This window comes from Aspergillus chevalieri, chromosome 4 (genome assembly GCF_016861735.1).
Source record: "Aspergillus chevalieri M1 DNA, chromosome 4, nearly complete sequence".
NCBI lineage: Eukaryota > Fungi > Ascomycota > Eurotiomycetes > Eurotiales > Aspergillaceae > Aspergillus > Aspergillus chevalieri.
Window position 1 is genome coordinate 654,616 of NC_057365.1, and position 14,763 is coordinate 669,378.

A 14,763-nucleotide genomic window follows, 5' to 3' on the forward strand; every position below is an offset into this window, starting at 1 on the left:
TCACTGATATCCCCCCGTATCCAAGAAACACCCCTCTACAGAACCCGTCCCGCACTCGAGCTTGTGCTCCGGTCACTGGTCTGCACCTTCCTGAGACCTTTGCCTGCCTGGATCGAAGCCAACAAAGCTCCACGATCAGCGCCTCCTGCCGGTGCCGGAGGCGCCGCAGCTGGAGGCGGAGGTGGAACACCAGGAGGTGCCGCAGGAGGAGCAGGTGGGGGCGGCGGAGGGATACCAGAGTCACCTGCAGGAGCTGGGGCTGGCGGCGGGGGAGGCGGTGGTGGGATAGCGCTAGGCGCCGCGGGCTCTTCAGTTTCAGCAGGCTTGGGCGAAGCATCCTGCACCGGCGTCGCCGATTGCGAAGGAGACTTGTTGTCCATCGCACTCAATGGCCGCGGTGGTGCCATGGTGCCAAACAGGATGCTAGCGAGTTGCTTCGCGCTGCCGCCGCCAGGGTTTTCATCCTCATCGTCAGAATCATCAAAGTCGGATCCTGCTGCCGACCAGTCATCGTCCTCGGGACGTGCACGAGACTTCTGCTCCAATGGTCTTGCGCCGGTAAAAGCGGGCTTGGCGATCTCCTGCTGTGCCAGGCGATGGAAGGGGTTGGTCGACTGGACTTCAGGCGAGGGTGCGGCAGGTTGAGGAATCTTGTTGAAGTAAGGGTTGTTGGATGAAGGCTCGATGTTGATGTGGGGAGCCGGCGAAGCGACTTCAGGGCTTGTAGGCTGTTCAGGTTCAGGTTGCGGCTCAGGCTCAGGCTCATGCGGTGGTTCTGAATCGAGCTCCCATTCATCCGCAGGCTCTGGCGCTGGAGCAGCCTCTGGAGGAAGAATCTGGCTCTGGGTGGGCGTACTATCCTGAGGCGTGACATACTCGGGACCTTCGTCATCCGAGCTCTCCTCACCAAGGCCTTCCAACTCGAGCTGAAGTTGCCTCTCTCGTTCCCGAGCCATTTCGAGCTCGGCACGTTGGGCCGCAGCCCTATCTTCTTGTTCTTTCGCAGATCTGGCAGCCTCCTCCTTGCGGCGCTTTTCTTCTTGCTTCTTGATCTTGCCTTGCTTAACTTGTTCCTCGAGCGCACGAAGACGAGCTTCCTGTGCTTCCTTCTCCTTTTGCATCTCGTCATCTTGTCGCCTGGATTCGTCCCTTGAAAGAGAGTTAGCAAAGATGTAGTATATGATACATACAACGGGGACTTACTCAAGGCGCATCCGCTCAGCCTCCTGAGCCTGCTGTTCTTCCTTGATGGCCTGTTCCTGGGCAGCCTGTTCCGCCTGAGCAGCCTCCTCTGCGGCCTTCTTCGCATCAGCCTGAGCGGCACCGTCTCCACCATGCTTCCTCGAAGGAGGAGCAGGAGGTGGCTTCTTTCCCATCGGCTTAGTGGCCGGCTTCTCAGCAGGCTTCTGTTCGTCCGCGATGCGGCGTTGTCTTTCCTGTTCTCTCTGGGAGTCTTCTTCCTCTGCCCGCTTCAGACGGTCCTCTCGTTCTCTCTTCTCACGCTCTTGACGCTGGGCAAGAGACTCTCCGGCGTCATGAGGCTTCAGACCAGCCGCTGCCATACGTTCAGCAATGCGTCTCTGAGCACGTTCTCTGGCTGCAGCAACACGGTCCTCGTGAGTGTTGCCTGGGAGGGGACCTGGGGATGTAGAAGGCGGCGAAGGCCGGGCAGCCGCCGGGCCTTCGGGCGATAGCACGTCGTATCGAGCAGGAGACGGTCTTGATTCCCTAGACGACATATTAATTTCAACGGTCCATCTCACGTAAAATGGAAACTTACTCTTGTTTACGAATATGCGCAGTGCGAGCGTTACGTTGCAAGTCGTAGATGAAGTCGCGAATAACATCTTCCACGCCAAGTGCATCTTCCCACCGACGGCGTTCGTGTTCACGCGTAGAACTTTCGCCTCCATCCTTGAGGCTATCCTCGAGACTCCTGGCGAATTCCTTGACACTTTCTTCAACGTCGCGCGTCATGGTATCGTTGCGCTCTCTGTCTGCCTTGACGTTGGCGCTTTCAGCCTCCAACCGGCGAGCTGCCGAACCGTCATCATCCTCAGACGCAGGCGCGGGCCGTCCAGCAAGCTCAGCAGCACGGGCCTGCATCCTCGCACGAGCGCGAGCCTTGATACGGTCTGCCTCTGTAACCGTGCCACCGGGACCAGTACCAACGATGTTAGAAGCAGTGCCAGGGTGCGCCTTGGCATCCTTCAGACGGAAAAGCTCAAGCTTAGCCTCAGAAATCTCCCGTTCAAGTCTGCGCACATCAGAGGCAACCTGCGGAACCTGGTCCTCGTAGCCCTGCAGCTGACGACGAAGCAACCTCCGCTCCGCTCCCGAATCGAGGTTACGGAAAGTAGCGTTGGGGTGGGTATCAATATCATCCTGCACACGGCGGATTCGTTCCATAAGGCTTTCCGCTTCTCTGCGATCCCGGCGGTCAAGGGCTTCATTTTCCTCAGCACGGTTCTCATCCTGAAAATCGACTGCATCAAGCATGACCTTCGTTTCACGGATCTTCTTCTTCAGCTGCTCGACAGACAGCTCATCTTCCGATGCCTGAGAAGCAACAGGAGACGGAGTCCGCGTGGTGTTGTTACCGACACGGCGACGAGCGCTGGATCGGTATCCTGCAGCAGCCTCGTCATTGTTCTTGAACATGGTGGCATCCTTTCGACCAAAGCCTGGGGATCCACCACCCCGAAAAGAGTGATCCTTTAGGTAGCTGACACCAGTCTTCTGGGGTTGCAAAAACGCGCCGGATGCCTTGCGGGACTCTGCATCTTGCGAAAGCATCGACTTGACAGTACCGATAGAATCGTTCAGGTTCCTCGTAGACGGCGGAACAAGCTCCGGCGGCAGACGGTTTGGCACAGGATAGCCGTTAAGTCTTCTGTAAATCAAGTGCATGGCCACAGCAAACTCATCCATGTTGAGCCTACCCCGGTTATGCGGGTCCGCCAAAGTCCAGATGCGCTCGAGGTCCTTCTGCTCCAGACCACTTTGACCCATAATCTCAATAGCAGTTTCACCACCAATAAATCCCTTGCGGAAACCGTCCCACACGCGGAAGAGATCGTCATAGATCTTCTTCTCCTCTTTAGTAATTGCCCATGGAATGGTGGCATTTCCAGAGAGTCCAGCGGTAGAGAAGCCACCTTCGCGGCCCGGCTGAGGCATGAGCTGCTGCTTAAGAGCCTCAATATTGGGCAATCCTGTCGCGGGAGCGTTAACAAATCCCCACTGACCCGGAATGCCAGTAGGCTGCGCGGTCAAAGCAGCCGTTCCACCCGTCTGAGCTGGGCTCAGGTTGGACCCAAATCCGGTGGGAATCGGTGGAATAGGGGGGCGAGGGCCACTGTATCCGGTGGGCTGCGGGTTGTTCATCAATCCCGTCGGTTGAGGCTGCAGGAACTGCTGGCTAGGTCCTGGGAAACCAGTCGCCTGTGGAGCGAGACCCTGACCCGGGAAGCCAGTTGCTTGTGGAGCGAGGCCCTGACCTGGGAAACCGGTCGGGTTGGGTTGCAATCCGGTCGGCTGGGCGATGAAGCCAGTAGGTTGCGCTGTCAGCTGGCTGAGAAGCTGGGAGTTCGATGGCTGCTGCGGACGGGGTTGTTGTGGCGCTGGCGGTTCAGCTTTGTTTTGAAGTAGCGGTTGCTCTGGCTGCGTGTCAGGAACGGTAAAGGAAATGATGTCTACCATGCTGGAGACTTCGTTCTGGATCGTCTCAGGAAGGACGGCGGGAAGGTCTCTGCCGGTGATTTTCAAGTTGCAGAGGTACATTGCCAACGCGAATTCGGGGAAGAATAGCTGTCCGGATTTGGTGGTGTCCGACAAAATCCTATGATGGCCTGTGAGCTTCTCTAGTCTACCAAAGAGTGTAGTCAATCGTCCTTGCTGCTTACCAGATCCTCGACAAGTCACCCCCGGGAAGTCTCGACCGTAGAAGGAGCTCCTTAGCTTTCTCGCCTACAGTAAAGCAAGCATCAGCAAACCCGTACTTCTGGTATACCAAATCCATCCTTACTCACCATCCATCGTCTGGTTCTCTCCAACCGCCGACTTGAACAGCTGCTCGAACTTGGCTTGATCCTGCGCGGTAATAAATGAAAGCCTGATACTGGGAATCTTGTTACCACCCCCAGAGGAAGTCTTGGGTGGCGGCTGCGGGCGTCCATCGTTAAACGAATCCGCTATCTCATTTGAGGTCTTCGCAGCCCGAAGGGGCAGTCCGGTGGGTTGAGCGACTTGAAGCTGCGGCGGCTGAGGCTGAGATTGGCTCTGGGGAGGATATCCAGTCAACTGAGGCGGCTGAGGGGAGAGCTGGAAGCTCTGTGGTTGCGGCTGCGGTTGCTGCTGTTGTGGCGGGAACCCCGTGAATTGCGGTTGAAGCTGACCAGCACCTGCGAACCCCGTGGGTTGGGGTTGCAGTTGAGAACCTCCGAGTCCAGTATACTGAGGCGCATAGCCGGTGGGCTGAGGAACGAAGCCCGTTGGCTGTGGTTGTTGCGGTTGTGGTTGCTGCTGACCGGGGAATTGGGAGTATGGCTGCTGTAGGTAAGGCGCCGTGCCCGGGCGAGCGCTGTTGGCGCCACCCAGGAAGGTATTTGAGCCGGAAAACATCTACACGAAGGAAGAAGATAGCATGGGAAACAGATGAAAAAAGAAAACAAAATAACTAATGGAAAGTAACAAACAGGCAGCGATAGGAGGGGAGAGAGCGAGATCAGGAGCTGCCGACGAACCGGAATTCAGGGACGCGGAGAGACAGCACACTAGCCCCGATCAGGTATGGGCTTAGTCAGGGGCCACATGGGCCATTAGTTAGTACTAAGTTACGACAACTGTGTACATATTTAGTAGTATTATGCTTGAAAGTATCTTGCAGTCATCTTGAATTGATATTTTTCTCTTTCTGCTCACTCTTGGGATTCGCACGTTAACCATAAACCTCATTAAATCGCCGTGACAATAAGAAATGCAAAGACGTGGCAGATCGGAGTAGTGGTGGCGCCATGTCGAAAAGCACAGATGCGCACTAGTTCATGACACGGAACCATTTCGAACTATTTCCTCTACTGTCCATCGATGCCGTTCTGCTGCTGCTGGGTAGATCCAACCATCTTTCGCAGCTCATACTCCTTGGTGAACTCACGGGAGAGAATACCCAAGTCCTTAACCAAGTCGTGACAGGCTGCGATCACGGCGTCCTTGGGAGTGATCTCACCGTCGGTCTGGACACGCAGTTCAAACTTGGGAAGCAGGGGGTGAGGGACCTGAATGAGTATGTTAGTTATAGTCTCTTGATACGACAACCGACACGAGAAATAGAGCAGTGACATACCTTGTAACCGGCAAAGAGGACGTGAGAGCTCTGCAAGAGACGAGAGCGGAGCAAGTTGCCCAGGGTGTGGTCTTCCTTATTGAAGGTGAAAATTGCAGAAGAGGGGATGCCTAGCAGTCGCATTAGCGTTAACATCTAAACCGATAGAAAGTATAGAAAAAAAAACTAACGAGTATCAATTTCGAAATCAACCTTGTTCTCGCCAGGGGCAAGGACGAAGGACTCATATCTATTATTCAAACCCGGTTAGCATCTCTTTCAAAACTAGAAACAATGCACCCAAACGAAAAACAAATTTCAAGCAGATCCAAAATATCCAATGCCCACCTAGACTGAATGTCGTTGTCGACGTCCAAGTCGACACTCGACTGGCGAGCATGAAGATTGCTGTGGTTATTGACATAGCGCGCAAATGCCATTTCGCGGGGCAGAATGAAGACAGAGCCCTCTCTTTCACTTCTGTCTGAATCCATTTCGAGATAGATGAAACAGCAATAAAGTAGAGTATAGACAGAAAAGGGAGAGGATGAAGTGAATGAAACCAAGAGAGAAAGAGGAAGAGAAGAGGAAGAGCCCTGGGCAACAAAGCCCTCCTCCCCTCTTCTCTGGCAATGTCATTTGTTGATGTTTGTGATCGATGGGCATACACAACAAAAATAAGAGAAAGAAGACAGAAAGAAAAGGCTTCCTACCTGTCAGGTGCATTCATTTCCGTAAATTACTGCTTTATTCCAACTATCCAAAGTCTTTCCAAATGCTTTTTAAGGATAGCCAAAAACCAACTGCCAGGGCATTAGTAATATCCTTTCCTTCAGACCTGGAAAAAAGCGTTGACTTACCTAGATGCGCAGTTTCCCTCAAAGCAACCAAAAGCGAAAGGATATTAAAGATGTACTAAGGAAAAAGATGGCAAAAACGCAGCGAAGGGGGTATCACAATGATTAGAGAGAAAGGAAAATGAAGAATGCAAAAGGGAGTGGATAAAATAGAAAAGAAAGGAATAGAAAGATGTTGTCGTTCTTTTTTTTCCTGGCTGTATGGCTGGATTGGAGGTTGGGGACTATCAGAAAGAGCTTCGAGAGTTGCTTGTCTTATCAAAATGCTGGTTCAGTCCCGTGACTGTCACATGATGTTATGCTTCCCAATTAGGTTATATTACTTCTCCAACATGAATCCTTTCTCACTTCTTGCACTTTCTTTGAATTGTATATATTTCACATACTGTAGATAAAGGACACTTCCTATAATCAACCATGACTGCCTCTAACTCGGTCTTTCAATCGACCTACCCATGGACTAAGGCTCCTCTAATAGCCTCGGCTCCGATGCTCAACATCGCCTTGCCCCCGCTAGCGATATCCGTCTCAGAAGCAGGAGGTCTAGGTTTTCTCGCGGGCGGATTCGACGTTTCGAACTTGGAGCGTAACCTTGAAGAAATCACCCGGCTCGTGAGAGAATCCAAAAACACCGAGATCCGCAATTTCCACGCCGAGACGGGTATCCTTCCCACGGGCGTGGGGTTTATCAACTGGGGCGCTGATTTGGAGACCGCAGTCGCTGCTATTGAAAAGTACAAGCCATGCGCAGTGTGGTTCTTCGCTCCTAGGTCGCAACCAGATGACTTGCGGGCATGGGCTGAACGCGTACGGGCTGCGACGGACGGACGGACGAAGATCTGGGTACAGATCGGGACGGTGATAGAAGCGGTTGACGTCGCTGAGGCTCTGCGACCAGATGTTTTGGTTGTTCAAGGGTCGGATGCAGGGGGTCATGGGCTGGCTCGTTCAGCGTCCGTCATCACGCTGGTGCCCGAGGTGCGGGATGCGCTGCACGTAAACCACGCGACAAAGGATGCTCTACCCGTCATCTTAGCAGCAGGGGGCATCGTCGACGGTCGAGGGATGGCTGCGTCTCTGTCCTTAGGTTCATCGGGGGTCGTTATGGGAACGCGCTTTCTGGCGTCGTCAGAAGCAACTGTTGCTCGTGGGTATCAAGCCGAGGTTCTGCGTGCGTCTGACGGAGGTCGTAACACAATCCGGTCAACAGTGTATGATCGGGTGAGAGGAATTGGCGGTTGGCCGGAGCGATATGATGGGCGCGGCATGATCAACGAGAGCTATGTCGATTCCGTTGAAAGAGGGATGGACGATGAAGAGAACAGACGACTGTATCAAGAAGAGGCGAAGAAGGGTGATGATGGATGGGGACCGATGGGGAGAATGACCACATATGCTGGGACTGGAGTTGGACTGATCAAGGAGGCTCTTCCTGTTGCTACCATCCTGGAGCGTGTCCGATGCGAAGCCACTGGTATCATTAGAAACTTGGCTGGCATTTGAATTCGTAGTGTGTCACCCTATGGCCTGTTTGCACATTCAATATATTAGTCTATGATTAAGTACAGAAAATGATCATCGCTCTAGCAGTTACTTTGATACAGAAATTCCCATAAACCCTGAAGAAACATAAAGTAAACAGACACCAAATCCTGAAAACGCCGTCCACCATCCCATAATTATGAACCTGAAGACAAATCAAGAGTTTTCGTGAATAGATGCGAGTGTCATTGCGTCAAATATTGTGGCATGGGGGTGGGTCGCTCATATCCAAAAGAGATGGTAGAAAAAATTGTGAAAGTAGGGAAATGGAGGAAATGTGCATCCGTCAATGTACGACATTCAACAGATCTCCCAGGTTCGAAGTCTCCCGTTTCGTCTTCCAGTTATTCTTCTTGTTTTCTCGTTTCTTCATCATTTCGGCCCAGCCCTCATCGTCATCATCGTCATCATCCGCAGCAGCAGCTTGTCGACGTTTGCTAGCACTGATAGAGAAACCAGCACTCGAGACAGGGCGAGCAGTGACTGATGGTGCAGAGGATTTGACGAGCGAAATGCTCGACCTCTGGTTCTCATCGTTCCATGGCTTCGACATTGGTGGCACCAATGAAGGTCCCTGCTCTGGTTGCACAGCCGACATTGGCCGATACCGAGGCCTTGCACCGATGTTGCTATGTTCAGATGGCGCAATCGACGATGCATAACCTTGCCCAGCTGGAGTACCAGGACGAAGCCCGCCCGTGGCGTACGACATTGGGGGGCCAGTGTTCACCCGAGACGACTGCGGATTTAACATGCTGAGAGCCCTCTGGCCGCCCTGCGAGCCAGTGGTGGCAGGATTCAAAGGCTCGGCTGCTGGCATCGACATGGGTCTGCCGTTCGAATTGACATTGATAGATGGTAAAGGACCGGCCATTGGCATTTGCGGTGGCGGTTGTAGCGAGCTCTGCCCGCCCTGCATCTGCATCATCTGCTGCATCCACTGCATTTGCAGCTGCATCATTTGAGACATCTGCTGCGATAACTGGATCTGCGCCTGCTCTGCCGCAGAGACTGGCGGCTGGGGTGAAGATGCACTTGGCAGATTTATGCCCATCATCGAGTAGGGCCGAGGGATACCACCGGCCAAATGAGGAGTGCTCCCTCCCAATGCTGCATGTTCGTACATCGCCTGAGTATTGGGACTACCACGTCGGTTGGCCCGAGCCCGTTCTTCCGTAGCAATAACTCCGACCAACCCCCCTGGGGGCAGTGCGGATGACGAAAGATTCGCCTGTGCGGACATACCTCCACCCAGGGCTAGAGATTCCCGGTTAGTAGGATTGACAATGCTAGCTCCGTAGTACGGATCTCGTGGCAGATTCTTAGCAAAGGCAGGCAAGCTGGCACGATTGGCAGTGCCTTGATCACCGTGAGCTGAACTCGCAGATGACCTAGGAAGCTGGAATGAGGATCGGAGATTGGGAATCGATCGGGGGGTGCTGAGGCGTGTGGGGGGGCGATTCTTGCTTGGGAATCCATGGGCCACCAAGATGCCCAATGGGATCTCTTCATCATCATCATCACCACCGTCGCTACTTTTCCCACTTGCGGATGGATTCCCTGGAATAGATGATCGGACCGTCAAGTTCGGGTCACTATTGCTAGAGTAGTCCGGTTCTGGACGAAGCGATGGCGTTGATGACTGTTGCTGGCCGGTGACTTTCATCATCTGTTGGCGATAAACCGACAAATGGGCCTCCTGCTTCCGTCTCTGCCTTTCTGCCTCCCGGTTCTTCTCCGCTTCATCGTCTTCGTCAAATTCGCTTTCCGAAGAGTACTCGCTCTTTGAAGCGTCACTGTTGGCCCTTCGCAATTCTTGTTGTTGCTTGTAATGCTCGAACTGCGATGGGGTCATGACTTTGTTGGCCGGTGAAGTGGATTTCGGTATACGGTTTTCATATTGGGCAGCAAGTCGTGCATGATGCGCAATTGAAGGATCGTTGTACTCCGAAAGTGCGGGTGATCTGCGAACGCGCAATGGAGTCGGGCCATGTATATCCGCAGCCGTGTTGTTGGCATGCCCGAAGAGAGGTTCGTTTTCCGTTTCGTGGGTGTTGCTTTTACCGGAATACAGCGCTTGCATAATCAATCGGGCATCCTCATCTTCCACTGGAGCTGAATCCCGTTTTTGGGAATATATCACGCTCCTTCTCAGACCTTTATCAGCTCCGGCCCTGGGTCGGTCGAGAGCACGGTGCGAGGTAGTGGCCGGCGGTGGAGTAGTAGTTGGAGGGTCTGATTTGCGTCCTCCGCTGATAGACATGGCACTGACTTGGGCTGCTAACGAATCTCTTCGACCAGAATCAAATGTGCTCAGTAAGCCTTCTTCCGAGTGACGACTGTCCCACGAGTACGGGGAAGGTTCGACTTCCTTTGACCTGTCTGTGTTGATCGGGGGTGGCCGCGACGCTTTTCCAGCTGTTTGAGACACCGACGAGGAAGACTGTGGTTCCTGAGTAGCAAGTTAGCAATTGCACATGGAGTAATAACAATCGAGTCGAGGGCTTCTTTCTCTCATACCGGATCTGCCAGTTTATCACCAAAAGAAGCCTCTTTCGGGCTCCCGAAATCTTTCAGCATACTCTGAAAATCACTTTCCTTGCCTAGATTCAATTTCAAATCCGTCTCTAGTATTTTTGGAGGCGTGGTAGCTATCATCGTCCTGGTTTTAGATGAGTCTGGTTGTGGAGGCTGCTGCTGTGGTGTGGAGTTTTTGTAAAATCGTCCACCAAACGAGAGGGTCCGGCCGGCGGCCCGCAGCGCACCAGTCAGCGGAGGAATGTCGTGGAAGCCTCGGGACTGAGATGATTGGATGTTTTCAGGGGCTGGCGCTTCATTCGAAGGACGGCTGGTGGACGAGGAACTGAAGCGTAGCGATGAAGAGCTCTCGTACGTTCCGGCGGTGACAGCCGAGGTATCGGTCCCTCCACTATCACTGTGACCTGTCAGCCGTGTCTGTTCGAATAATTTCGCTGGAGTAAGGATGAAGAGAGCATACCGGTTCTTGTTGAAGGATCTCGAGGAGTTGGTAAAGAGGTTGTTATCTGGGGCCTCTAGCGGCTGTGAAGATCGGCGTGCCGTCATCGCACTCTTTGGAGCCAGTAGATTGCCCTCACTGAGAGATCTTGCATCCATGGAAGGGCGCTCGATGACGCGAAAGGAAGACTGGGGAGGATTTTCGGGTTCTTCCAGAACGTTACCGGACGACTTGCGCCGGGCAAACCCTTTGGGAATCTTGATGGGCATCTTGACGGGACTAGGAGAAATTATCGCCCCTAGACTAGACTTCTCCCAGTTGGGGGGTCGTTAAAAAAATTCAACCAGCGCGCACTTGGGCCGCGCCGCTTGTTTCATATAATCGATCGAGACCGCGGCGGGGATTCGTATTGATAGATTAATGTGACTGATCTGGTCAACAACGGGCAGCAAGCAAGCAATACGGGAGACAGCTGTCGCGACGATAATAGTAGGAATAAGACAAATAGAGAAAGCCAGCACTAGAGACAAGACGGGACGAATAGGAATGGGAATAGGAATAGAGAGGAATGAATAGTCAGGCTAATAGTCGCCGATAGTTGGTAGAGCAGAAACTATGGGTTGAGCGCGAAAATAAGAGAACTGGAAGCTTCTGGCAGGGAGGTATTAAAACGGTCCAATCGAGTCCGCAGAGAGACCTCGTGTGGAATGAGTATAGGATAGTTTGGATAATTGGGTGGGGAGAAGAGATTGCCGGGTTTCACATAGTAAACAAGCTCTGCGTCTCGTTTCTTTTTCAGTGACAGGAGAGACTGTACTTTCCACAGTAGAGGTACAAGTACCCTGTCAAAGTGACTCCCCAGAGAGACCAGCCCTCCAGGTCGGATGAGGGAGAAAAATGAAAGAAAAAGAAGAGAAAAAGGAGACTAACCACTTGACACTGACACTGACAGAAACACAGTTAACCGTTTTGGGGATGTGGAGGAGCGGCGAGTGAGGCACAGCTGCAAGTTAATTATAGCAACGCGGTCTTTGCCATATTAAATGTAGCACACAGAGAAAGAGACAAATAAATGAAGAATTGAGGAATGAAGAATGAAGGAATGAAAGGAAGAGAGCAGGGATGACATTAAAAGAAGATATCAACAGAAACATTGTCAAATCTTTTACAGGGGAAGAGCTCTGACTGTGTTTCTGTATGCCTCCGAGATGTGTTAATTATTGGCGGTTCTATTGAAACTGTATCCAGTGTGCAGACTGTATGCAGTTTATATTGAGCCTATTGCAGAGTATTTCAAATGCATGTGTTCTCTACTCTGTACTCTATCTGTCCTTTAACAAAGCGATTAGACTTTGGAGTCTACAAATATACTCAGAATACTTGTACTCAGTTGGTGATCTGCCATTTTCAGCTTGGAACGGTTGATATACGAATACTTAACCTGACGCATAGGATCAGCAGCACTAAAACACTCCATTCTCATACTTCAGCTTCTATCCGCCCCGTATGATGTACTATTCCTATGGCTATTATCACCGAAGCCATTGATTACTAGAAACGAACCACAACCTACGGAGTAAAGTTTTTCGGCTGTGGCTGGCAGATGTATCAGTTTATCCAATTCATGTGGAAATCGTATGATCTACCGTTTCCCGGGCCCTCATTGGGCTGGTGTTTCATTAACCACCATTAGTTGCTGTGTTTAATATACTATGGAAAACAACGCAATGATAAATAAATTCAGATGGATATACCCATGCGCCGTATTCATGATCATTATGGTAGTCGTAGGCCAGAAAGCAATATACCCTCAGAAATTCGGTAGACCGGTGTCGCACATCGTTGTTGAATATTACAGTTTATTTCTGAAACCCGCCTTCCACCACGATGGGGTCCTGCGCTCTCAAACCTCCAATCAAGGCAACCCCTGCAGGAACCTGGACGTCGCGAACGTTGAAGCAAGCAAAAGCGACCAACTTCTTAATTGCCGGACAGCATCGGAAGATACTGCCGATCAGGAAGTCGTCCATGACCATGTGGAATGAGACGTCCAGCTCTGTCAAGTGTGGATATTTCTTACCCTCGGAAAATACCTCCTCGAATGCCTCGCGCGACACGTGACGACATGATGCAATGTTCAACTTCTGGATCTTGGACCCCGAATGGTCCATCAAAGCGACAAACCCCTGAGATGCCAGGCCAATCGGTTCCTCTGGTCCGTCTGGGTTGGAGTTATCCACGTCGCGTGTCGACGATAGATCCACATACTCCAGAGGAGGGTTCTGCCAACCAGTGAACAGTTGCGCATAGGCCTGGTCGGTACACACGGCGTTGTCGGAGAGACGAAATTTAACGAGTGAATGGCACTTGGAATGGATAAGCCCGAGCACATGGTCATCCGCGTGATGGAACCCGTCCAAAGACAAGGTCTGCAGGTTCGACCCGACGTTGAGAATAATGCCTCCCAATTCCTCTTTACCGGTTTCTTCGACAAAGTTGAGCGACAGATGCTCCAAAGACTTTAGTCCTGCAATCGCTCTAAGCGATCTGTCTCCAGTTTTCCAACATTGCGTGAGTTTCAAACGTCGCAATCCAGTGCAGTGTTTGCACATGTCTTCGACAGTCTCGTCGTTAAAGGAATAATCGAGATTGGATAGCTTCACGCTCTCCAGTTGCGATCCATACTTCTGGAACACTCGCCGCCAGCATGCATCGGTGACAAGATTAACTGCATCAAACTGCAGATCCTTGATCTGCGAATTCCTGTCCATCATATATTCTAAAATTCGGTCTTTCAGCTGTCCCGCATATCGGAGATTAACTTGTGTCAAAGATGGCATATATGCGAATATCTTTTGAAAGTCATCCGTTTCGAGTTCTACAGAACAATTAGACGTGGGTCAGAGAAACAAACAGGCTATACTCACTGGCGCAATCATAAATGTCAATGGAATGCAGCTCAGGCCGTAAGAAGAGGTTCAGAGTTTTTGGGGTGAGAACACGTCTCTTGGACAAAATTTGACTGAGACGATGGAGCAATGGCGAGGGCAAATCTCCAAACTCTTCCACGTCGTCGATATTCTCGGCAACTTTCTATGGCGGACCGTCAACACGCCTGCCGTGATCCAAGAGTATTAGACATACCTTAGTGCACATTTCCGCTAAACTCATTGCACCGTATTGGATAATTCCATCAAGCAAGTTGCTTTGAACTTGCCGACGGCCACTCCTGGGTCCGCGTTTCCTTGGGGTGGTTTTTCTCGCATCATCTGCAACCTCTTTCGAACACTTCGCACAAAGTAATCCTCCATTTGGGCCTGTCTTGCTGTACGGGGTGACCGTGAATCGTTTCCCGCATTTTTCACAGTTCTCAAGTTGCCCAGGCATCGGCCGAGGCTTCTCATCAATCATCTCTTTTGCAAGCATATCATCATGCTCCTCGTCACGATCGTCACCGGCCACGTCCATCAAGCGCTGAGATTTACGCCGGGCAAATTCTTTGCTCTGCTTGATCTTTGCCAGTGTAGTCGCCTCCTTTCGCTTACGCTTCTTCTTTTGTTCGGGCGATTCGCCTGCGTGTGCCTCTTGATAGTCATCGTCGGATTCATGTTGTGAGTCCTCTTGTTCAGGGGTCTCTTGTTCGGCGGCCTCTCGTTGTTCTGCTTCTCGTACACGTCTTTGGTAGTCTTGATGAATCTGGTGAGCGGAAATGTTGTTGGACTAGTCGGAATCACAAATGTTAGCGAAGATTCATCAAGGAGAATCGATCAAAACTCACAGCCAGGAAATCCGTCAATGCAGATTGTCTGCAGGTTGTTGTTAGCGGACTGTTTGGCTGCAAGACGCTGTACAAATTAGATACTCACGGCCCACGGATTCGATTCCTGCGCCTGTAGAAGTGGTTAGCCATATGGACTAACACAAAAATTCAAAAAAAAAATCTCCAACTCACATATTGAAGAAATAGTAGTATTTGGCCTCGTAAATCTATCTGTATGAAAGAAAAAAAAAAAAAAAGAAGCTCAAAATGACCTGACGAGGTACCCTGCAGCGACTCGCAGTGT

The 14,763-nt window shown here is 51.6% G+C and overlaps 5 protein-coding genes across 5 annotated transcripts; 1 reads left to right on the top strand and 4 right to left on the bottom strand.

Annotated features, from left to right (window-relative positions):
* Window positions 1-35: 35 nt before the first annotated feature.
* pan1 (actin cytoskeleton-regulatory complex protein PAN1) lies at window positions 36-4,623 on the bottom strand (the record flags this gene model as incomplete). The annotated part of the gene is made up of 5 exons (XM_043278416.1): window positions 36-1,149; window positions 1,204-1,728; window positions 1,781-3,841; window positions 3,906-3,969; window positions 4,032-4,623. 5 exons carry the CDS (start codon window positions 4,621-4,623, stop codon window positions 36-38), a joined length of 4,356 nt encoding a protein of 1,451 aa, XP_043136197.1.
* A 452-nt stretch (window positions 4,624-5,075) lies between these two features.
* RPB11 (DNA-directed RNA polymerase II core subunit RPB11) lies at window positions 5,076-6,053 on the bottom strand (the record flags this gene model as incomplete). Its single annotated transcript, XM_043278417.1, has 4 exons — window positions 5,076-5,276; window positions 5,345-5,454; window positions 5,515-5,573; window positions 6,037-6,053. 4 exons carry the CDS (start codon window positions 6,051-6,053, stop codon window positions 5,076-5,078), a joined length of 387 nt encoding a protein of 128 aa, XP_043136198.1.
* A 544-nt stretch (window positions 6,054-6,597) lies between these two features.
* On the top strand, window positions 6,598-7,683 carry ACHE_40241S (nitronate monooxygenase; the record flags this gene model as incomplete). Its single annotated transcript, XM_043278418.1, has 1 exon — window positions 6,598-7,683. The coding sequence occupies one exon, from the start codon at window positions 6,598-6,600 to the stop codon at window positions 7,681-7,683; it is 1,086 nt and encodes a 361-aa protein (XP_043136199.1).
* A 325-nt stretch (window positions 7,684-8,008) lies between these two features.
* ACHE_40242A (uncharacterized protein) lies at window positions 8,009-10,968 on the bottom strand (the record flags this gene model as incomplete). The annotated part of the gene is made up of 3 exons (XM_043278419.1): window positions 8,009-10,174; window positions 10,243-10,657; window positions 10,721-10,968. The coding sequence occupies 3 exons, from the start codon at window positions 10,966-10,968 to the stop codon at window positions 8,009-8,011; spliced, it is 2,829 nt and encodes a 942-aa protein (XP_043136200.1).
* A 1,590-nt stretch (window positions 10,969-12,558) lies between these two features.
* Window positions 12,559-14,609, bottom strand: rad7 (DNA repair protein Rad7, protein; the record flags this gene model as incomplete). The annotated part of the gene is made up of 5 exons (XM_043278421.1): window positions 12,559-13,577; window positions 13,627-13,792; window positions 13,844-14,419; window positions 14,478-14,505; window positions 14,566-14,609. 5 exons carry the CDS (start codon window positions 14,607-14,609, stop codon window positions 12,559-12,561), a joined length of 1,833 nt encoding a protein of 610 aa, XP_043136201.1.
* Window positions 14,610-14,763: the final 154 nt, after the last annotated feature.